This window comes from Prenolepis imparis, unplaced genomic scaffold (assembly GCF_030444845.1).
Source record: "Prenolepis imparis isolate NDT839.2.m4 unplaced genomic scaffold, iyPreImpa1.0 SCAF_8, whole genome shotgun sequence".
In the NCBI taxonomy this organism is placed as follows: Eukaryota; Metazoa; Arthropoda; class Insecta; order Hymenoptera; family Formicidae; genus Prenolepis; species Prenolepis imparis.
The window spans coordinates 16693511-16716720 of record NW_028141166.1 but is presented as its reverse complement, the minus strand read 5'-3'; the positions used below and the strand labels follow the sequence as shown (position 1 = coordinate 16716720).

General features: G+C 28.7%; 2 protein-coding genes across 2 annotated transcripts; both read right to left on the bottom strand.

Moving 5' to 3' along the window:
- Positions 1–111: 111 nt before the first annotated feature.
- On the bottom strand, positions 112–6896 carry LOC145939321 (transmembrane protease serine 9-like). Its single transcript, XM_083043552.1, has 8 exons — positions 6816–6896; positions 6091–6385; positions 5061–5370; positions 4537–4697; positions 1865–1962; positions 1260–1545; positions 416–722; positions 112–328 (listed from the first exon to the last, which is right to left on the bottom strand). The coding sequence occupies exons 1-8, from the start codon at positions 6856–6858 to the stop codon at positions 164–166; spliced, it is 1665 nt and encodes a 554-aa protein (XP_082899678.1). The 5' UTR covers positions 6859–6896; the 3' UTR covers positions 112–163.
- Positions 6897–7560: 664 nt separating this feature from the next.
- On the bottom strand, positions 7561–12971 carry LOC145939232 (carboxypeptidase B). The gene is made up of 9 exons (XM_083043462.1): positions 12754–12971; positions 11466–11840; positions 11288–11387; positions 10631–10736; positions 10285–10446; positions 9743–9956; positions 9155–9385; positions 8834–9018; positions 7561–8639 (listed from the first exon to the last, which is right to left on the bottom strand). Exons 1-9 carry the CDS (start codon positions 12957–12959, stop codon positions 8464–8466), a joined length of 1755 nt encoding a protein of 584 aa, XP_082899588.1. The 5' UTR covers positions 12960–12971; the 3' UTR covers positions 7561–8463.
- Between the last annotated feature and the right edge of the window lie 10239 nt (positions 12972–23210).

Genomic DNA, 23210 nt, shown 5'->3' with positions numbered 1-23210 from the left:
ATCTAATTATTTTTTAATGCAATGTATAAGGTTTAAAATAAAAAGTATAATACGTGTTGCGTTGAAAGCAAATTTGTTTATTTATGCAAGATATTTGGTTTACATTGAATAAGATACAGCAATTCGTCGTCAGTATTCATTAAAGTCGTCGATATGATTGTGCTTAGTAATTAGTTATTATCTCCTCAATCCATTTATTAAAGGATGATACTCTAGAGTACACGGATGGTGCACCGCGAGTACCACACGGAATAATGCCCCAAGACACTATTCCATTGAGCACCGGTTTCTGATTAATGAATGAGACCAGTGGACCGCCAGAATCACCCTAAACAATATAATTGAGAGAGTTTGTACATTAAATTTCTATATTTCTAGAGTGTTTGTCATAATTTAGTATAAGTTTGCAACTTACGCTGCATGCAGAGACTCCGCCGGTTAATGGTCCAGTACAGACATTGGTCTCATGAACGGGAGAAGATCCTGTCAGATCCTCGACAGCTTTGTGGCAAGTATCGCGATCGACGTAATGCAAATCAACATGTTGAAGTTGGTCTGGCATGTCTGGAATCCAGCTTTCCGAGGTAGAGCCCCATCCAATAAGTGTTGCATCTCCAACCGGATCGCTTTCATGTTTTGGCAATTCGATAGCTTGTACTTCCTCTGTGAGCTTCAATGGAGTCTTAAGCTTGAGCAAACCAATATCATATGGGCCAACACCACTGAAAATTAAGGGAAATATTGAAATTTAAATTTAATATACTTTATATTTATTAGTCGCTATACAAAATTTCGTAAGCAATTGTGTTTAACAAAATAGCATACAGTATTAGTGAAAAATTAATATTTGACACGATTGATAGCAATACTATGTGTGTCAATAGAAAATATCTACAGATTTATCATGTGTATCGTTTATTATATATATAACTCTGGAACGTAGTTTTTCTAATCGTAAATGTCAAATAATTGTAGCGATAATTGTGATATCTCTCTATATCTAAACTACATCTTTTTTAACAATTTCGATTGCTATAATTAATTTTACATCAATAATATTGCTATATTTAATCTACACGATAAGAACTAAATACATTCTTTTTAAGAATGAAGAACTGTTATATTTTAGATAATCTCTATATGTAATTATAAAAATATAAACACGCAATTAAATATATATTTAACAAATACTGATAATCCGAGAATAAAAAAAGAATTAAATAACTTATTAATATTTCTTATTTAAACATTTTATTTACCCTTGATATTTTTCATGCGTGAAAGTCTGCGCAACTTTAGCTATTTGTTCGGTATCCTCAGAATTTTTAATGTTATGCTTTCCAGCCTTGACAACAATCTTGTCAGCTGCGTCGACGCAGTGTGCTGCAGTTACGACCCATTGACTGGTCAAGAGTGATCCGGCGCAAAAGTGTCTATCGAGTGACTGAAGAGAGACGATGAATGGATATTCATTTTCTGGAGCCTCGTCGCCTCCGACTATTTGTGGCAAGAACTGTGGCAATCGAAGACCGAGACGTGGTTTTTCTGAAAATAGAATTAATATATGATAGTTAAGACAAGATTTGCAAACGAAATCAATTATGGTACGTTAAAATCCTGTGCAATAAAATGGAAATGATTTGTGATGAACAATACAATGCTAAATTTTTTTATTTTCTTCGTAAAACTAATTTTTAATTGATATTTGTTTAAGAAATTTAATGTTATTAAAGAAACCAGAAGTGCATATTATTCTGTTGCCAATTTTCTAAACAATCAGTTAATTTAATCAATTTACATTTGTTATTTATTATATATGTATATATTATAATTATATTATATGTATATAATGTAAAATACTGACGAAGTACTGTCGGACCAGCGAAAGCCACCGTTAGGAGAGCGAGAAATACGATTGCTTTGGAAGACATCTTGTCGATTGATGCCAATCCAGCAAATTGGCTGCATTTTATGCTCATTTCGCTCAATATCTCTATACGATATCATTAACGATTTTGCATTGATAATCCACCGTAATCTACGCAAATCCATGTAATTCGTTTAAGATAAGAAAGATTTTGCTACAAACAAAACTTTCTCTATAATTTAATGTATTATGTTGATGTAATCATTAAATGTTATCTCGAAGCTAATTTAGACAAAGTAAATGCTGCTACTTTTGTTTCAATTTAATAACATAACGTGCGTGTGCGATATAAAAAGAATAATCTTCATAATGTCAAAAGTCTTAATATATTGCTCTCAGGAGCATAGTTTTATGAAGGCACTGTATTATTTATTTATATTTTATGTTAATAATTTTTCTTTCATTCGGTAATCCAATCAACGCTCTTTTAGAAAGAACAATTAAATTGTTATTAAATAAAACAAAAAGATGATAAAAACAATAAGAAAATAAATGCATAAAGTATTAATTGTAAGATACACTAGATTTATTTTAATTATTCTAATATTTATAGCTTTGAAACAGATTAAATTCTAACAAGAAAGTATAATGATTATATAGAAAATATATATTATTAATAGATTTATAATATTTCTTTTGTTGATTATTTGTTTCAAAATTGTTCGAATCACTATCTATCATACAAATCTATATCAGATCTGCTATAGAACAATAACAATAAAGCATTCTTTAAGGTCGAATGAGCTACGCTGCAGTTTAATCATGATGGATCATCCAGTGGTTCAATGTTTTTATCGTTATCTGATTACGATCAATCATTAATCCTCAATGAAGTAGACATAGAAAGTATGCGGAAAATCAATAATCTCCTTTATGATAGTGTGATTTATTTATCAAGATTTTTAAATTTCGATGAAATTCACATTAATAAAGATTATTAAAAGTAAAATTATGGAAGGGATGTGCATATATAAAAGTCCGATAAGCCTTTGTGCAAATTATTTGTTTATCGTCAGTTTAATGTTTGCTTTCAACGTGTCATTTTTGTGCTGTGAGTAGAATTTTCAATTCTAAAATATCATAAAAATATGTAGTATAAAGTCTTAAGTAATAATAATAAAAAGATCAAGATTCGGAAGGATAATAAAAGTGAGATAAAAATTACATTATTCTTCAATAGAACCGAAAGCTTAAGCCAATGTAATAAGTAACGTGTATAATGGGAAACCATCAATATGAGATTTTATACTTCGTAAGACGATAGGAATATAGATAGTTAACATAGACATTTTTTGTTAGCAAATTTATTGTATAGAAGATTTACATTTACAATTAACTTTTCGCATTACTATGGCATTACAGACGTAAGCTTTGTAATATGAAGATTGTCTATATTCTTTTCCGCATTTAAAAAATGGAAGTTATCATTTTTTTGCGTTCTATTTTTACTAATTTATTATTTTATAGCATGCAGTAATAAAGAGTTATTACAATAAATTTTTATAAGTAACGTTTTTAAAATAATTTTTATTTAATTAAATATATAAAATTCGGCGATAGAATAAGTTAGTAAGTTTTGAATTTGATAAATATTAAAAAGATACTTCATATATAATATATAATATATAATATATATAATATAATATATAATATATATAATGTACTATAATATAATATAATATATTCTAATATAATATAATATGATATAATGTAATAATATAATATAAATATATAATATAATATGAAGCTAATAAATTAATTTAATTTTTTTATTAAAAAGCAATAATAAAGTTTATTTATTATGCTTTTTTCCATTTATTACAATGCTCTGTTATTTCGATAAGAAACTATATTATTGAACAAAAATTGTGTAATTTGACAACTCGAATATCGACAGAGTTAATAGTATAAAAATAATTTTATTAATTTGATAAGAATTAATAAACACTTTTTGAGTTTATATGTTAAAGGACTGTCATCACATCACAGAAATTGCGTACTTTGACAGTTTTTTTTTAATGTTGAGTGCGCAGCGATTAAATCTATCTTCACAGAGTGTTTAAGTCTCGTCGATGAGTACGTGGTGATCGAAGTCGTTTCGTATGTTGCTTTCGTTTTTGATAAAATATAAAACATAAATATTACTCAAAGAAAAATATTAGTAAAATAGCATTTTTTTAAAATAAAACTGTTACTTATATAAAATTGGAATTCCAATTGATAACAAGTATCAAGCGATTGTATCTAACGATACAGAAAATACAAGGCATAACATACAAAAGAATTAAAAGTGATTGTTCATTTTTATTGTCATTTTTTCATTTTTATTAATAGGGATTTTAGATAAAACATGTATAAAAAATGGTATCATAACATTTATTTATTTTTAATGTTCTCTTAGAATTATTATTACATTACATGTAGAATGTAGCATTATTATTATCAGTATTTATTGGAAAATTTTAATCATAAACTATTTTTTCTTTAATTTATAATTAAAAAACTTGATTATTTTAATTTGTACAAAAATGGTACAGAATAATGTCTCAAGTGATATAATTTTCAGCATATCGATCAATGAAAAAGACTATCTATTTAACATAAATAATCAGACATTAATGATTCCGTTAATCCAATCAATGTAAGAAGCCACACGAGTGTAGACGGAAGGAGTGTGATTGACACCACACGGAATGGCACCCCATGAAACGATACCAAGTTGGACAGGAGTGTTGTTATCGTATTGAACTAACGGACCGCCAGAGTCACCCTACAGAAAACGTTAGTAAAAGAGATTGTATTGTACAAACGATTCTTATAAGCACTTAATTTTTAATTCTCTCTTTATTATTATTAAATATATATTTAAAAATAAAAGTTATAGGTATAATATTACTTTATTTATGAGGTTATTTATTTTGCAACTTTTATAGATAAAACCAAAAATTAGAAATTACTTTATATCACTTTGTAGACTATAAATTGACAAAATGATTAAATAAATTATTATTAACATTAATAATGTAAAATCGAAAAATATAATTTTAATATGATAATTTAGTTAATTGTAAAAGAAAAGGAAAGGGAAAAAGAGAGAAAGAAAAATATATAAAAAAGTTTTAATTTGACTTACAGAGCAGGCGGATGTCTCTCCAACAGCATCAGTGCAGATTTGTGTATCATAGAGTTCTGTACGTTTGCCGATGGTGTTCTTCGGAAACTTTTTCAGACAAGATTGATTGTCCAGCAATGGAACAGTAACCTTTTGAAGAACCTCAGGAAGTTTTGGGAGCAAGTTTTTCGAGGTGGAACCCCATCCAGAGAGCACAGCATTTCCAGTTCGTACCTCGTTCTGTCGAGGTAGAGTGACAGGAGACACTCTCTTGTTAAAGGTAAGAGGAGTTTTCAATTTCAGAATAGCGATGTCATATGGAGCAACACCTCTGAAAGAACGCAATATGATTCAATTTAAAGTATCGTGATATCATGATCAGATCTTCACGTTCCAGACATGTCTATTGTGTTATCAGTTAAGAAAACATGGATAAATATATTATGAGAAATTTATGAAAAAGATGTGACGAGATTATCGCATGACATGGATTACTCATTGCCAAATAGTTAATAGTTAAAAAGATGTGATAAGTAATGTTAAATTGTTTAAAAGAACTTGATTTCTCTATATATTAAGACTGTTTTAAAATGAAATAAAATATAATATTTTAGATATAATTAAGTAATTCATTGCAATAAATAATATTACATTTAATAAAATAATGAGGCAATGAATTAGTTTATAACTTTGGGTAACACGAAATTATTACTGCATTTTGATAATATTTTTTACAAATAATGATATCGATAATTTATCTTTGATATCGTAAACATCTTATCATATAAATGTATCATTATTAATAATATAATTATTATATTTATTTAGATAAAATATATTTTTAAGTGCCTTTGAAGTGTCTGAGTTTGTAGGTAAGATTACAATTTTGTAATATAAATATCACAAAAGTTATAATATATTAATATTTTTTAATAATATTGTGGCAATAATATAAATTCTGATTGCAAGATGGCTTTCGATTAAAATAAATATAATCAATGGTTAGACATTATGGAATATCTATTTTTGATTAAAAATAATGGAAACGTACCCCGGATACTTTGGATGAACGATGGCCCTTTCGACTGCAACTTCTTGTTGAGTGTCTTCATCCCTAGAAATATGATGCTTGCCAGCTAAAACCTTAAGCTTGCCGAACTTCATAACACAATGTCCGGCGGTCAAAATATGACGGTCATTCAAAATTGAACCACCGCAAGCATGCTTTAGTGGGATGAGAGGTGGTGCACCCCAATGAATAGACACTTGATGAGGAAATTCACCTGGTGTGGCATCTTCACCGTCGGTGATTCTGGGTTTTAGATCGAACGGGCTAGCCAGGCATGCTGTAAAACATTTTAAGGAGAACTTTTAATAATAATATCTGAATAAGAATGATACTTTCGCAAAACTTAAATATTTTATTTTGATTTTATTTCAAGTATATTTTATAGTGTCACATATATTTCAAAATATAATATTATTTTAGGAATAAATCTTTTATTTAAAAATATAGTTTTCTCTTTAAATATCTATTTTATTATATAATTACTTATAAAACTTTTAAAATATTTTTTATACATATTGCATTAAATATGTCTAAGTTAAATATAATTTATATGTATTTGATAATTAAAAAAAAAATATTTGCGATATTTATGCCGTTTGATATATACATTGCAATATTTATGCTGTTAAAACTGTAAATTTGTATACCTGATTTTAATTTTAATTTATGAGAACGTGAATATTATAACACAAAAAGTGTATACTTACCCTGGAACACCAGAATGGCAGCTAGAAGGCACTGAATCATCATTGTGATATATCAGTCGAGTAAAGGCTAAGCACCAAATAAGCTTACGGTTTATATACTACGAAATAACGCAATATCTTGCGATAAATACGCAAGTTTGGATTCATCTTGATAACATACCTTCTTAAGTGCATAGATAACGTCCACTGACTATTGCTTTACACTTTACACCATTAATCTGATTTTTATATATAAAAAAACAAACATCAACCTTTTTTATCTTCTTCTAATTGAACAAATTACCATTAATTTATTTTATCGTATTTATATTGTAAGATAAAAATTTATTTCCGTGTTTATATCATAGTAGAATAGTAGAATCATTTTATTGTACACTAGGCGTCATTGGATGCCTTGAAGGCCGAGTGTATTATGTGTCTTATAATATTTGATATATATGCTAATTAAAATAACAAATATTAAAATAGTGCAATACGTAATTTAAATAAATAAAACAGAACAATATTTTATTATTTGTATAAAAGAATTCAGTATCGATAATAAAACAAATAATTAAATATATTCACATTACATTATATACATTATACACACACATTCTTTCTCTCTCTCTTTCTCTCTTTCTGTTTGTTTACACTTAAACTATAAATATAATTCCGCATATATTAAATACATGCTTCATCTAATTTACAAATAAAAATGTACAAAAATAGACACATTGAAGATAACACAAATCTTACAGTTTTAGTATATTAAATCAATATAAAATTCCTATGTATAACATAATTTTAAAGAATTCAATCCAATTATAAATCAAAATTTCTAAAAATTAATTTAAGAACATAAATTTGCACATAAGAAACACAAAAATTTATTATACACTCGTCAAAAAAATGGGCAAAATCCGACCAGCAACCTCTCCGTAGTGCCCATCGGGTAATGCTAATGTTGGCGGTAATTGAATATATAGGCAAAAATGCATAGGTAACTTTGATACGCCGTAACTTCGCGAAAAAAAATCGTACGGTATTCAATTTTTTTTTAAATTTGTAGAGAAAAGTCCATATTTTGCGATAGTAATGATGATATTTGCGGAAAAAATTTAGTACACTCCGTAGAGTTCGTCAAACTATGCAATTTTTTGAAAAAAAAATACGTCCCTCCTTTTAAAGAGATGGAGAAAGGGGGAGAGAATAAAATCAAAATCGAACGAAAATTCCTTAAAGTAGAGACTTTACCCTTTAAAACAAAAAAAAATTTTTGAAATACGACAATTTTTCGCGGAGATACGCTTATTTGAATTTATGCTAAATTTTGATATTGATTACGTGTTGCGATAATTTTTTTGACGAGTATATATTACGCATTGGTTTGATATCAGAATATCGATAAATCAATATGTTCCTGTGTCTTCAATTAAATATAGATCTATGTCTCGCCGTTATTGCAGCTTATTTTATTTACTCTGATAATGATTGCAGCTTATTTTATTTACTCTGATAATGATTGGAGTGTCGATTTCTCGATACGAATGCCCTATGTACTCTGTACGATATCTCTGTCACAGAGATGATGTTAATTATCTATGCGCTTCATAAATCTGTTCTCTATTGTACATGAAGAAAAGGTTAATTAATTTGATAAGCAAATTTACGTGTTACAGGTAACCATGCGGGCGATTGCGCGAATTCCTGCCCAAATCTCACGTGCGGTCGGAACTATCTGAGTCGCCGGCAACAGGAATCCGTACGTTCCGCGATCACGTAATTCCACAGTGTACGCATACTTTATACCGGCGACGCCTTTGGCCCAATCATCGGATGCCCCTGAAAGCAGAGACGGCACTTTTGCGACAATCATTTTTCATCATTTATTTTATCAAATGCATTTTTGTCTTATTTTAAGATCTGGTTCTATAGATTAGCATATATGTTATATCTTTCTCTTATGAGATAAACTGCAAATTAAAATTGAAATAGATATTAGGTAATAGATAAAATTATAATAGATAAAATTATACCAGAAATTGGATACATCAGATCTGTCACCGGTCCAAGTTGATAATGAGTGCCATGAACTTTTGCAATCGCGCTAATTGCCTTTTTCGCTACGTTTATCATATCGGAATAATCCGACGGCCTCGAACGTGTGTGACCCCATGGTAGTAGCCACATTTGAGAATAAGAATGCAAAGTCAAATACATTCTGGGAATGTATAATATATTTATATAAAATATATTTGTAATAAATCAAAAAATTTAGAAAAATAAAATAAAATGTGAAGTTTGGACAAAATAAGATTAAATTAGATTAGATTAATCAAATATAGACAATTATATACCGAATATGTTGCTTATTTGCCATAATGTAATCTGCCATGGCCTTCGTCTCTGGTTCAGAGAAGGCGAAGGGCCCTGAATAAGTTTCGTGACAAGGATCTGAACTGGCCCCCCCTTCCTTCTCTTCGCCCCAGTGGTACGCAAAATTACGATTCGGATCAACTCCTTCGCATTTAGTCCAGAACCACCTAGTATAATGTGTTACGAACTGTAACAAATTGGAAGGCGTGTACCTAGAAAAAAAGATTGCGCATTATTTTACTATACCATGAATAATTTCTCATCATAATTTTATCATCGTTTTTTTATTGAATTATATAATAGGCATTACAAAAATGTTTTTAATTTAAACCACACTTATTTTTTTATCTGAAATCTCATCGTACAATCTAATCTAAAGATCAATCTTTTAAAAGCCTATTAACGAATAATATTTTTCTTTATATATATGTGTATATATTCGAAAATACAAATGTACATTAAACTCGTGTAAAAAAATACATGGACACATATAAATTACTAGCATTATTCGTTTTTAATGAACTATACAATCGCGAAATATAATAAATATATTTCCTTTTTTCTCTCACCTACTATCCTCTTGACTTTCTACATGGTTGCTTCTAGTTTTCCGCCAAAAGCGATCACCAATATGACTGTATTCGTAACCATCGGGATTGACAACTGGCAAGATCATCCAGTCTGAATTATCCAACAATTTCGAATAGGTCGAATTCCTTTCAACTAACTGGCTTAGTATGTAGGTCGCCACGGCGCTACCGATCCATTCTCGTCCATGCATGCCTACGAATGTAACGACAATTCACTGAATAGATGATCTAACGGGACGAGATACGGTCAAGACATGCAAATTTGATGTTGCCGAAAACTAGTCATAAATTCAGTAAAAAAAAAAAAAAAAAAATCAGGGCGATCGTGATAAAGCTTCTACCTACAATACTAAGGAAATAGATCAAATTGTTGGAGAAAAAAATAGTTGGAATTCTTTTCACGATATCCATATGTAGTGTATTATTCAATTACAATTATTTTTCAAATATATCTTGCATTTATATTTTTACAGTTTTGTTTACGTGGAAAAAAATGTTTGCCTTAGATAAAAAAAACTCACCGGCATCGATCCAAATCGCAGGTTTTCTTTCACCGTCTTTGTTTAATCCCGTCGAAACCTTTGCCAATTTTATTGGTTGGTCTTTGTAACTATGGCCGATAGTTATTAACTCAATCATTTTGGGATATCTAAAGGCTAAGTATTCTAAATAACGCACAATATCTGTAAGAATTAATATAATGATTGCAGGGATAAATATATGCAAAATAATAAATTTATTATGCTGTTTATTATATATATATATATCTAACTAAAAATAGTTGATATTTGATTGATCAGATTGTTCTCAGTTATTGTTAGATTAGTTTAATGCGACGTAAAAATATATTTTGTGGAATAGATTTACCTCCGTATCGATGATAACGTTTCCATGTCATACTATGACCTTGAGTAGTCACCAAGTCCTCGCGTTGTTCTTTCGACATTTTCGGATTTTGATATGAGATTGTCTTCTATTAATCAAAGATCAAAATTATTTTCAAGATTTATAATTATCACTCAATTTAACATATAAAATTAATTATCTCAATCATTTATGTCAACATTCACGACAAGATTTCTCTTATCCACTTCTTTCGTAGCAATTATCAATTGATCTTTACAAAATAAATAATGCAATTATCAAGTATATATATATATATCAATTGAGCCTTATAAAATAAGTGATGATTTATTCATTACACTGTGACGTTTCTTTTGTATCTTTGCGCAATGAGAAATCATGGAAAATATTATAAGTAAAGTATGTCAGTATTATGCACGAACACCTGTTGTCATTGAAATTTCCATCCAATTATTTTGCATATATAATGACATACATAAATAATTTCAAAATTTTAGTTTTTGTGATTACTGACAATTTTAATGTTAACTGATTGTACTCTTTTCAATATAAACAATAATTATTCTTCAAAAAATTGTATATATTTATTTCAAAAAATATTTAAATTGTTTTATGATATAATATTGATATAAAAAATATGAAACATGCATTTACTTTTACCTGAATATCCGATATTAACACCTTGAAGTCGATTTTATTATCTCTCAAATAGTCCTTAACATCAGCTACAAGATCTGGCGCGATAACAATATCAGAAGACCTAAGAAGCAAATTTGATATGAAAAATATGTTAAGTAATTTATTATTTTTTAATAAATCTCAAATCACAAAGACAAACCTGTTAAGATTTGGAAAGGACCAAAATTTGATGTTTTCAGGCTCAGCGTCTCTCAAGTCATGCAGATCCGCAACGTGATTTTCCGTATTAGGAAACACTCTGATTAATTGATAGTTTCTATAATTTATTCTACTGACATTCGATCGTAAATTTTTCTTTTCAGTACCAACGATGCTGCTTACGACTGTGCTAAATCCATTTGCTACAACTGACAGCATGGATTCAACTAGGCCAAATAGAGAAAAACCTCTGTCATAATCATCATTCCGGAATGACTTTCTGAGTGTCCCTTGAAGATAATTTGTTACTTCAACTCTTTCTTCTTTAGAATCCAAAATCGATTGCGCTTCTTGATCCTTATTAGCATCCTGTAAACTGTACGTTGGTTATTTGTTACATTAATGTAAATAATATTTTCTATATTAATTATCGAAATATTTTATATTTTCTAGAGATTATAGAAAAGCAAACAATTGTATGTTTTGACAAATATAAAATTAAAGTTTTCTAATTTTTAAATATAGACATATTGCTTGTTATAAATAATTTGCACATATTATATTAATATTAATATTTGCAAATTATTTATAACAAGCAATTTATATTTAAAAATTATTGCAAATATTTGCCAAATATTCTGATTATATAGATTTATAAATGTATTTGACAATATTAGCATTTGTATCATATGTTTTTTAAATGCCAAAAGCGTTATTCCCACGCTTACGTGAAAATGTATTTGCGTATGTTTGACATATGAGCTACACAATATTAGTAAAAAATAACAACATTTTTTTATGATTAATATACAAACAATCCACTTCTTCAAAAGAGAAACTAAAGCGTGAATAAAACGCGTTGAACGAAAAGAATGTATTTTAATTAATGTATTATAATTAAACACTATCAACTAAAAGCAAAATATAAGAATTAATGAAAACAAATCATATAATTACGATTATTAAGTTAAAAATAAATAATTCATATCGGTAAATATATTTTTATATGTAAAAATGAAATTATAATTTCCTCAGATTTTATTAGAGAACTTAACAAATATCGTCAAAGAAATAATTAAAAGAAATAAGCTGATTTTGAAATAAGAATCATTGAATTAGCATCTCTTTTGATTTCTAAAATATTATATCTATATGACAGAAATGATATATATTATAGTTTATAACGCTCATTTAAAAATAAAATATATAATGTTAATTTTTTAGAAATTCACAATTCATAATTTCAAACTGTTCATCGTGCAGTTTCTTGTTCAATTAATGACACCAACCCACTGTTTTTTTCATCAAGATCTCTTTCCTTCTGGAATATCCTCTCTTCCGAATAATTATATTTTGGATGTGTCACTGTGTAACTATCGTGATACGGATTACCGTTTACCGAATGTCGTATAAATATCCCTGAAATTCCGACAATCACGCACAGGATGATGGATTCGACGCCGGTGCTCATGGCGTACTTGGATCGCTTCAGCATGCTCGCCTCGAAGTTTCCTCGTTGACTGGCGAACCTGTAGCCGGAATCACGGCTACAGGTCGCTCAACACTGGTTCACGTGAAACACGATGGTTTCACTGTTCTGCCTCACGAGTCTGGCTTACGGGATTCCAACTTCTGGATGACGTTTATTCTTCAGTCACGCAGCAGATCAGAGACTTTGGGGTTAATGGATGGGATATTGAAAGCGTTAGAGAGATCAAATACACTACTGTAATCATCATATGTCGATTGGAACCGATGCTAAATTGTTCAGCATGAGAGAATGCAACTACTAATTTCGATAATACTAAAACTTGAAATGATAGAGAAGAAAGAAAGAAACAAAATTTAAAAATTAATAATAACTAATATGATGTAGTTTGTATGTTTTATTAGTATTAATTTTCAAAATTCGAATATTGTTTTATTTGAATATTCAATAAAATATTTATTTGATAAAATATAAGTAATTTGTGTTTACATATTTATATTATCAATTCAAATTAATTTATTTGAGAATTATGTTTATATATTTTGTTATTATTATAGTAAAATATTTTTTTATTATTAAAAAATATGTTATACAATATTATTATACACTAGAATTATTATATATTAACCATAAAAAATTATTTATTTATTAATAAAGTACGAATTCTTCTATTAACTAATGTAAATAATGCAGTGAGATAAAGTTGTTTGGCTGTTCAAACGCATTCCAGAAAATTTGTTTGGCATAGTATGACACATAGTAGGTCAGTAAGTTTGCCGTTAGCAAAACACGTTTTCTGATGTAAGCACACACATTCAAACAACTGTAACTGTATATTAAATCCACTTTTCTACGTAATTGCTTTACGTAATTACTGTAATTAAATTAAAATAATATTTATATATATTTAAGAATTCAGTAAAAAAATTTGATAAAGAAAGATTATATTTATATTTACAAAAAATAAAGATATATACAATATATATATATATATATATATATATATATATATATACATATATTATATATCTGATAATATGTAAAATATTTTGACAACGAATTATCTGTAGCATGATGTTCGAATTCTTGGCAGCATATATCGCGTTAGATATTGTTTAATTAATTTTTCATAATTTTAGGGTTTAGTATATCGTTACGTTATGTCACATGTTTTTTAAATATATTTTATTATTGAATGAAGGATTATTTTATTAATATTTTCATATATTTTTACACGTTTTTTCATGTTTTAAAGAGTTTTAATCATATTAGCAACGATCATTAATTCCTTCATAATAATTTTACATCAATTGTTTAATAAATAATAAATCTATTCTTTAAATATCTCCAAGTATCATTTTAAATAATCGATAAAGTAAGTAAATTAGCAAGAGAAAAAGAGTCTAAAATTGTAAAATTTATAGAAGTATAATGATACATATTTTGTAATATTTTATTGTCGTCATATAGTATATCTTAATATATTTCATATGTGTTTCTATGTATACCTGTAACAAAATCGCAAAAATCCAATACAATATTGTCATCATCTCGTTCTTTTTAAAAATAAGGATGCGCCGCATAGGGTCCGCGGCATAAAAGTATCGAGTTTTAATATTTAAAGGCGAGCCAAAAATTCATTGATTATACATTTTAATAGTGCATTGTTTGCAGAATCTTTTGGTACCAAGCAGATAACAGCGTACAAACTCTTTTATTTAATCCATTTCTAAAAAGTGCATGTTAAGTCGATTCTCGAAAGTCTCGAAGTATTGTTGCCTCTTTTCCGCAATGCTGATTGGTTCTCTGTCGATTCGCGTTGTGTGTTATATTCGTAGCATCGAAAGACTGTCATCGCGAGGGTTAACAGTTAGCAGTTTGACCAAAATAAAATAAAATAAAATAATAATGTTTTAAATAATATGTGATAATACTTTAAGCTTAATTAATATTTTTGACATTCGCGTTGTGTGTTATATTCGTAGCATCGAAAGGCTGTCATCGCGAGGGTTAGCAGTTAGCAGTTTGACAGTTAGTCTAAAATAAAATTAAATAAAATAATAATATGTTTTAAATAATATGTGATAATACTTTAAGCTTGATTAATATTTTTGACATTCGCGTTGTGTGTTATATTCGTAGCATCGAAAGGCTGTCATCGCGAGGGTTAGCAATTAGCAGTTTGACAGTTAGTCCAAAAAGTAAAATAAAATAATGTTTTAAATAATATGTTATTAGACTTTAAACTTGATTAATATTTTGGCGGAAAAAAGACAAAAATACTTGCGAGAATCGACTTAATGTCTTTTTTAGAAAAAAATTAGAATAACAAAAGCGCGCGTTACGCCATTCCTCGATTTTATATAAAAAATTAATATTTTTATATAAAGTTTGTTTAAACTTGGTTAATATTTTTTGATAGAAATCAGATGATTATAGCATTACATTGCTAATTAAATTTTAACATAAAAATATGTTATAAAATTTAATATAATAATGTTATAAATAATATGTTATAATGCCTTATCTGTGCGATTAATATTTTTTGACAGAAATCAACTGATAGCTGTTATAAATATTAATCGAATTTAAGGAATTATAATACATTATTTAAAACATATTATTATTTTAAATGTTATAACATATTCTTATTTTAAGAATTAATTAGCAATTTTAATTAGCAGTTTTAATCAGCTGATTTTTGTAACAAAAATATTAATCGAGGATAAAATATTACAACATATTATTCACAACATATTGCTATATATTTTAATTATTATAACATATTATTATTTTAAAATTTAATTAGCTCGCTATATTAATATTTTTTAATTTATTCATTTAATTATAAAGTAATATATTTATTAAGTTAAAAATAGAAGTGAGACATAAATCCAAATTAACAATTAAGGTTCCGTAGCAAATTTAAGGACAAATATTTCCTAAATTAGAGTCATAAATATATTTCGTCCGACACTTTTCGATAATCTTAATATAATTCGAATTGCGAATGCGCAGTAGAAATGAGTATCGACATCTATTACCGCGATATATGTATATAGTTACGCATAATATTAAAAATTAAAATTTTAAGCCGCTGACCCCATACGGCGCGGATTTATTTTACGTATATTAGACCAAAAAGTTTGTAGGCTGATATGGTGATGGTACCATCATAATGTGCAGGCAATATACTGTTGAAATATATGAAAGATTAATTTTTGGCTCGCTTTAAAATATTGAAAATTAAAACTTTTTACCCGCGAACCCCATACGGCGCGGATTCATTTTACGTATATTAGACCAAAAAGATTAATATTAGATTAATATTAGATTAATATTTTTTGACAGAAATCAGCTGATAGCTGTCATAAATATTAATCGAGTTTAAGGAATTATATATTACATTATTTAAAACATATTATTTTAAATGTTATAACATATTCTTACTTTAAAAATTAATTAGCAAATTAACGTTTTAATCAGTTGATTTCTGTAAAAAAATATTAATCGAGGATAAGATATTACAACATATTATTTACAATATATTGCTATTTTAATTTTTATAACATATTACTATTTTAAAATTTAATTACCTTACTATATTAATATTTTCTAATATATTTATTTAATTAAGAAGAAGTATATTTATTAAGTTAAGAATAGAAGTGAGACATGAATACAAATTTACAATTAAGGTTTCGCAGATATAATTTTTAAAACAAAAATTATTTTCTTAATTAGAGTCACAAATATATTTCATCCGACACTTTTCGATAATCTTGATATAATTCGAATTCCGAATGCGCAGTAGAAATGGGTTTCGACATATATTACCGCGATATATGCATGCAGTCACGCATAATTCGTAATAACGTGCAGACAATATACTGTTAAAATGTATATAAGATTAATTTTTTGCACGTTTTGAAATATCGAAAATTAAAATTTTTAAGCCGCAAATCCCATACGGCGCAGATTTGAGTAACGTATATTAGACCAAAAAGGTAGTACGCTGGTATGCTTATGGTACAAAGATAATCTGCAAACAATACACTATTGAAAAATATATACGATGAATTTTTGGCTCGCCTTAAAATATTAGAAATCGATACTTTTTTACAGTTGACCCTATGCGACGCAATCTTATTATATGTATATAAAGTTAAAACATTTGTACGCTGTTGTCTGTTTAGTACCAAATGATTCTGTAATCAATGTACTATTAAAATGTATAATCGATGTAATTTTGGCTCGTCTTAAAATATTAGAAATTGATACATTTTTGCGGCTGACCCTATGCGACGAATACTTATTTTATGTATATCATATTAAAAAATTTGTACGCTGGTGTCTGCATGGTACCAAAAGATTCTGCAATCAATATACTATTAAAATGTATAATCGATGAATTTTTGGCTCGTCTTAAAATATTAGAAATCGATACTTTTTTACCGATGACCCTATGCGACGCAACTTTATTTTATGTATATCAAGTTAAAAAATTTGTACGCTGGTGTCTGTTTGGTACCAAATGATTCTGTAATCAATGTACTATTAAAATGTATAATCGATGAATTTTTGGCTCGTCTTAAAATATTAGAAATTGATACTTTTTTGATTCGAACCCTGTGCGACGCATCCTTATTTTATGTTATCGTATTAAAAAATTTGTACCCTGGTGTCTGCATGGTACCAAAAGATTCTGTAATCAATGTACTATTAAAATGTATAATCGATGAATTTTTGGCTCGTCTTAAAATATTAGAAATCGATACTTTTTTTACGCGGACCCTGTGCGGCGCATCCTTATTTTATGTTTATCGTATTAAAAAATTTGTACGCTGGTGTCTGCATGGTACCAAAAGATTCTGTAATCAATGTACTATTAAAATGTATAATCGATGAATTTTTGGCTCGTCTTAAAATATTGGAAATCGATACTTTTTACCGCTGACCCTATGCGACGCAATATTATTTTATGTATATCAAGTTAAAAAATTTGAACGCTGGTGTCTGTTTGGTACCAAAAGATTCTGTAATCAATGTACTATTAAAATGTATAATCGATGAATTTTTGGCTCGTCTTCAAATATTAGAAATCGATACTTTTTTACCGCTGACCCTATGCGACGCAACCTTATTTTATATATATCAAGTTAAAAAATTTGTACGCTGGTGTCTGCTTGGTACCAAATAATTCTGTAATCAATGTTCTATTAAAATGTGTAATCGATGAATTTTTGGCTCGACTTAAAATATTAGAAATCGATACTTTTTTTACACGGACCCTGTGCGACGCATACTTATTTTATGTTTATCGTATTAAAAAATTTGTACGCTGGTGTCTGCATGGTACCAAAAGATTCTGTAATCAATGTACTATTAAAATGTATAATCGACGAATTTTTGGCTCGTCTTAAAATATTAGAAATCGATAATTTTTTACCGCTGACCCTATGCGACGCAACCTTATTTTATGTATATCAAGTTAAAAAATTTGTACGCTGGTGTCTGTTTGGCACCAAATGATTCTGTAATCAATGTACTTTTAAAATGTATAATCGATGAATTTTTGGCTCGTCTTAAAATATTGGAAATCGATACTTTTTACCGCTGACCCTATGCGACGCAACATTATTTTATGTATATCAAGTAAAAAAATTTGTACGCTGGTGTCTGTTTGGTACCAAAAGATTCTGTAATCAATGTACTATTAAAATGTATAATCGATGAATTTTTGGCTCGTCTTAAAATATTAGAAATCGATACTTTTTTGACGCGGATCCTGTGCGACGCATCCTTATTTTATGTTTATCGTATTAAAAAATTTGTACGCTGGTGTCTGTTTGATACCAAATGATTCTGTAATCAATGTACTATTAAAATGTATAATCGATGAATTATTGGCTCGTCTTAAAATATTAGAAATTGATACTTTTTTGACGCGGACCCTGTGCGACGCATACTTATTTTATGTTTATAATATTAAAAAATTTGTTCGCTGGTGTCTGCATGGTACGAAAAGATTCTGTAATCAATGTACTATTAAAATGTATAATCGATGAATTTTTGGCTCGTCTTAAAATATTGCAAATCGATACTTTTTACCGCTGACCCTATGCGACGCAATCTTATTTTATGTATATCAAGTTAAAAAATTTGTACGCTGGTGTCTGTTTGGTACCAAATGATTCTGTACTCAATGTTCTATTAAAATGTATAATCGATGAATTTTTGGCTCGTCTTAAAATATTAGAAATCGATACTTCTTTTACGCGGACCCTGTGCGACGCATCCTTATTTTATGTTTATCGTATTAAAAAATTTGTACGCTGGTGTCTGCATGGTACCAAAAGATTCTGTAATAAATGTACTTTTAAAATGTATAATCTATGAATTTTTGGCTCGTCTCAAAATATTAAAAATTCATACTTTTTTGACGCGGACACTGTGCGACGCATCCTTATTTTATGTTCATCGTATTAAAAAATTTGTACGCTGGTGTCTGCATGGTACTAAAAGATTCTGTAATAAATGTACTGTTAAAATGTATAATCGATGAATTTTTGGCTCGTCTTAAAATATTGGAAATCGACACTTTTTACCGCTGACCCTATGCGACGCAACATTATTTTATGTATATCAAGTAAAAAAATTTGTACGCTGGTGTCTGTTTGGTACCAAAAGATTCTGTAATCAATGCACTATTAAAATGTATAATCGATGAATTATTGGCTCGTCTTAAAATATTGGAAATCGATACTTTTTACCGCTGACCCTATGCGACGCAATCTTATTTTATGTATATCAAGTTAAAAAATTTGTACGCTGGTGTCTGTTTGGTACCAAATGATTCTGTAATCAATGTTCTATTAAAATGTATAATCGATGAATTTTTGACTCGTCTTAAAATATTAGAAATCGATACTTTTTTTACGCGGACCCTGTGCGACGCATTCTTGTTTTATGTTTATCGTATTAAAAAATTTGTACGCTGGTGTCTGCATGGTACCAAAAGATTCTGTAATCAATGTACTATTAAAATGTATAATCGACGAATTTTTGGCTCGTCTTAAAATATTAGAAATCGATAATTTTTTACCGCTGACCCTATGCGACGCAACCTTATTTTATGTATATCAAGTTAAAAAATTTGTACGCTGGTGTCTGTTTGGTACCAAATGATTCTGTAATCAATGTACTTTTAACATGTATAATCGATGAATTTTTGGCTGGTCTCAAAATATTAGAAATTGATACTTTTTTGACGCGGACCCTGTGCGACGCATCCTTATTTTATGTTTATCGTATTAAAAAATTTGTACGCTGGTGTCTGCATGGTACTAAAAGATTCTGTAATCAATGTACTGTTAAAATGTATAATCGAAGAATTTTTGGCTCGTCTTAAAATATTGGAAATCGATTCTTTTTACCGCTGACTCTATGCGACGCAACCTTATTTTATGTATATCATAAAAAGAAATTTGTACGCTGGTGTCTGTTTGGTACCAAAAGATTCTGTAATCAATGTACTATTAAAATGTATAATCGATGAATTTTTGGCTCGTCTTAAAATATTGCAAATCGATACTTTTTACCGCTGACCCTATGCGACGCTATCTTATTTTATGTATATCAAGTTAAAAAATTTGTACGCTGGTGTCTGTTTGGTACCAAATGATTCTGTAATCAATGTTCTATTAAAATGTATAATCGATGAATTTTTGGCTCGTCTTAAAATATTAGAAATCGATACTTTTTTTACGCGGACCCTGTGCGACGTATCCTTATTTTATGTTATCGTATTAAAAAATTTGTACCCTGGTGTCTGCATGGTACCAAAAGATTCTGTAATCAATGTACTATTAAAATGTATAATCGATGAATTTTTGGCTCGTCTTAAAATATTAGAAATTGATACTTTTTTGATTCGAACCCTGTGCGACGCATTCTTATTTTATGTTATCGTATTAAAAAATTTGTACCCTGGTGTCTGCATGGTACCAAAAGATTCTGTAATCAATGTACTATTAAAATGTATAATCGATGAATTTTTGGCTCGTCTTAAAATATTAGAAATCGATACTTTTTTTACGCGGACCCTGTGCGGCGCATCCTTATTTTATGTTTATCGTATTAAAAAATTTGTACGCTGGTGTCTGCATGGTACCAAAAGATTCTGTAATCAATGTACTATTAAAATGTATAATCGATGAATTTTTGGCTCGTCTTAAAATATTGGAAATCGATACTTTTTACCGCTGACCCTATGCGACGCAATATTATTTTATGTATATCAAGTTAAAAAATTTGAACGCTGGTGTCTGTTTGGTACCAAAAGATTCTGTAATCAATGTACTATTAAAATGTATAATCGATGAATTTTTGGCTCGTCTTCAAATATTAGAAATCGATACTTTTTTACCGCTGACCCTATGCGACGCAACCTTATTTTATATATATCAAGTTAAAAAATTTGTACGCTGGTGTCTGCTTGGTACCAAATAATTCTGTAATCAATGTTCTATTAAAATGTGTAATCGATGAATTTTTGGCTCGACTTAAAATATTAGAAATCGATACTTTTTTTACACGGACCCTGTGCGACGCATACTTATTTTATGTTTATCGTATTAAAAAATTTGTACGCTGGTGTCTGCATGGTACCAAAAGATTCTGTAATCAATGTACTATTAAAATGTATAATCGACGAATTTTTGGCTCGTCTTAAAATATTGGAAATCGATACTTTTTACCGCTGACCCTATGCGACGCAATCTTATTTTATGTATATCAAGCTAAAAAATTTGTACGCTGGTGTCTGCTTGGTACCAAATAATTCAGTAATCAATGTACTATTCAAATGTATAATCGATGAATTTTTGGCTCGACTTAAAATATTAGAAATCGATACTTTTTTTATGCGGACCCTGTGCGACGCATCCTTATTTTATGTTTATCGTATTAAAAAATTTGTACGCTGGTGTCTGCATGGTACTAAAAGATTCTGTAATCAATGTACTGTTAAAATGTATAATCGATGAATTTTTGGCTCGTCTTAAAATATTGGAAATCGATACTTTTTACCGGTGACTCTATGCGACGCAACCTTATTTTATGTATATCATAAAAAAAAATTTGTACGCTGGTGTCTGTTTGGTACCAAAAGATTCTGTAATCAATGTACTATTAAAATGTATAATCGATGAATTTTTGGCTCGTCTTAAAATATTAGAAATCGATACTTTTTTACCGCTGACCCTATGCGACGCAACCTTATTTTATATATATCAATTTAAAAAATTTGTACGCTGGTGTCTGCTTGGTACCAAATAATTCTGTAATCAATGTACTATTAAAATGTATAATCGATGAATTTTTGGCTCGTCTTAAAATAGTTGAAATTGATACTTTCTTGACGCGGACCCTGTGCGACGCATCCTTATTTTATTTATAGCAAATGAAAAAGTTTGTACGCTGTTGTCTGCTTTGTACCAAGAGATTCTGTAATCAATGTACTATTAAAATGTATTATCGATGAATTTTTGGCTCGTCTTAAAATATTAGAAATTCATACTTTTTTGACGCGGACCCTGTGCGACGCATCCTTATTTTATGTATATCATATTAAAAAATTTGTACGCTGGTGTCTGCTTGATACCAAATAATTCTGTAATCAATGTACTATTAAAATGTATAATCGACGAATTTTTGGCTCGTCTTAAAATATTAGAAATCGATAATTTTTTACCGCTGACCCTATGCGACGCAACCTTATTTTATGTATATCAAGTTAAAAAATTTGTACGCTGGTGTCTGTTTGGTACCAAATGATTCTGTAATCAATGTACTTTTAACATGTATAATCGATGAATTTTTGGCTCGTCTCAAAATATTAGAAATTGATACTTTTTTGACGCGGACACTGTGCGACGCATCCTTATTTTATGTTCATCGTATTAAAAAATTTGTACGCTGGTGTCTGCATGGTACTAAAAGATTCTGTAATAAATGTACAGTTAAAATGTATAATCGATGAATTTTTGGCTCGTCTTAAAATATTGGAAATCGATACTTTTTACCGCTGACCCTATGCGACGCAACATTATTTTATGTATATCAAGTAAAAAAATTTGTACGCTGGTGTCTGTTTGGTACCAAAAGATTCTGTAATCAATGCACTATTAAAATGTATAATCGATGAATTTTTGGCTCGCCTTAAAATATTAGAAATCGATACTTTATTACCGCTGA

Excerpts from the sequence above, each read along its gene's own strand:
- LOC145939321 (XM_083043552.1), bottom strand. The coding sequence starts at position 6,858 with ATGATGATTCAGTGCCTTCTAGCTGCCATTCTGGTGTTCCAGG. Across the intron at positions 4,698-5,060 it reads GAGAGACATCCGCCTGCTCT|GGTGACTCTGGCGGTCCGTT; the intron begins GTAAGTCAAATT and ends CGTTTTCTGTAG. Across the intron at positions 723-1,259 it reads ACGCATGAAAAATATCAAGG|TGGTGTTGGCCCATATGATA; the intron begins GTAAATAAAATG and ends CTTAATTTTCAG.
- LOC145939232 (XM_083043462.1), bottom strand. The coding sequence starts at position 12,959 with ATGCTGAAGCGATCCAAGTACGCCATGAGCACCGGCGTCGAATCCATC. Across the intron at positions 11,841-12,753 it reads CTTGATGAAAAAAACAGTGG|TTTACAGGATGCTAATAAGG; the intron begins GTTGGTGTCATT and ends ACCAACGTACAG. Across the intron at positions 10,447-10,630 it reads ACGTTATCATCGATACGGAG|ATATTGTGCGTTATTTAGAA; the intron begins GTAAATCTATTC and ends TAATTCTTACAG.